Genomic DNA, 1,835 nt, shown 5'->3' on the forward strand with positions numbered 1-1,835 from the left:
AAAAAAAAAAAAAAAAAAAAAAAAGAAAATGGAATGATAACATCTCATGATAGCCCAGGTTTCAAAGACCTATTGCCAGAACTTGGAACCAAGAAGGGGGAGGGAAGATGGAATTAGTAATAATGTTTTTAGGCATAAACAAGACCCAAGACCACCTACAAACATCTAATGGCTCAAATATACCAAGTGCTTTGGGGCATGTGAGTTATTTTACTTGCTTGGTGCTAAAATTTGATAAAAGACTTTTATTCCTTTATATGCGTGTGGTTACTTTAGGTTGTGGTGTCCTTGATCAATGGTCGTCCAGGTGCAAAAAATTTTACTTTCTCTAACACCCTGAGGGAGTTTACCAGGGCAACAAACATCCGCTTGCGTTTTCTGCAAACCAACACTCTTCTTGGACACCTCATCTCCAAAGCACAGCGAGATCCAACTGTCACTCGGCGGGTGAGTAGTGTTTTGTAAGTGTCTAGTCTGCAGCGTTTGTTTCATTACTTTTTTTTTTTACTTATCAAATTAATTTCTTTGAACTCTTTTAAGTAATGCCAGTAATGGTGTAGGCATGAGGGTTGGTCTTATCCGAAATACTGAATATAATTAGAAGCTTAGCTGTTTGAAGAAAAGCCATTATATTCAAAGGAGATGAAAGGCAGAAGATTATAGTCAGCCTGGTATTAGTCTGGATGGGCTAACTAATATTGTAACAAACAACCTCCAAATCTCAGAGGCTTAGCAAAATAAAAGTTTGTTTCTTGCTTATATTAGGTACATTGTGGGTCATCAGGTGGGATCAGCTCCATGCAGTCATTCAGGGAACCAGGCCCTTCCTTCCTCCCTCCCTCTCTTTCCTTCTTTTGTGTTTCTTCCTTCCCTTCCCCTTCCCCATCCCTCTTTCCTTCCTTCCTTCCTTCCTTCCTTCCTTCCTTCCTTCCTTCCTTCCTTCCTTCCATCCTTCCTTTTGGTTAAAGGTCTCACTCTGTCACACTGGAGTGCAGTAGCACAATCATGGCTCACCACAACCTCAACCACCTGGGTTTAGGCGATCCTTCCACTTCAGGCTTCTGAGTAGCTGGGACTATAGGTGTGCACCACTACACCCAGCTAATTTTTTTTATTTTTGTAGAGATGAGGTCTCACTATGTTGCCCAGGCTGATCTCAAATTCCTGAGAAATCCTCTTGCCTTCGCCTCCCAAAGTGCTGGAATTCACAGGTGTGAGCCACTGAGCCTGGCCTAGAGAACTAGGCTCTTTCTATTCAGAAGCACAGTCACCCTGCAGGACCTCAGGGCCCTCCTCTGGATCCCCTCTATCTGGCCAGCAGATGAGGAAAGAGAGTGTAGAGAGGATCACCTGCTTCTTACCATGGTAGTTACTTCCATTGGCAAGAACTTGTCATTATAGCCCCACCTGGATACAAGAAGTCTAGATGATGGAATCTAGCTGAAATAGAGGAGACCATAGATATTGGTGAGCACTGGTATTCTCTACTGTGTTGGAGGTACACCTTGAACGTCTCTTGCTCTCAGGTGTCAGGGTGGTACCCTTGTCATGTGGGCACAGAGAGAGCCAGCAGAATAAATACCCTGAGCTCACTCTTCTCCCACCCTTTGATCTCTTGCCAGGGCCTTCCATTGGCCAAACCCAACAGGAAGTCAGAGAGCAAGTGAGCCCATTTGTTACAGCCCATGAAGTCCAGCCTCAGGGTAAAGGGCATGATGGGAAAGTGTAGAGAGTGGACCTGGAAGAGTGACTGGAAGGTACCCAGTGCACCTTTTAGGGTTTGGCTTTTTTTTTTTTTTTTTTGAGTTGGAGTCTCACTCGGTCACCCAGACTGG

The 1,835-nt window shown here is 44.3% G+C and overlaps 1 protein-coding gene across 1 annotated transcript in view; it reads left to right on the forward strand.

Annotated features, from left to right (window-relative positions):
• The window catches only part of LOC103261307 (laminin subunit alpha-3), a gene marked incomplete at both ends in the record, with an annotated part of 202,142 nt that overhangs the window by 31,542 nt on the left and 168,765 nt on the right, over positions 1 to 1,835 (forward strand). The window contains one exon of the mRNA XM_021712821.1: positions 277 to 447. Coding sequence (XP_021568496.1) covers positions 277 to 447 — 171 coding nt within the window. The remainder of the gene's footprint in view (positions 1 to 276; positions 448 to 1,835) is intronic.

Source organism: Carlito syrichta, unplaced genomic scaffold (assembly GCF_000164805.1).
Source record: "Carlito syrichta isolate Samal-C Ts95f unplaced genomic scaffold, Tarsius_syrichta-2.0.1 Scaffold303658, whole genome shotgun sequence".
Classification (NCBI taxonomy): Eukaryota; Metazoa; Chordata; class Mammalia; order Primates; family Tarsiidae; genus Carlito; species Carlito syrichta.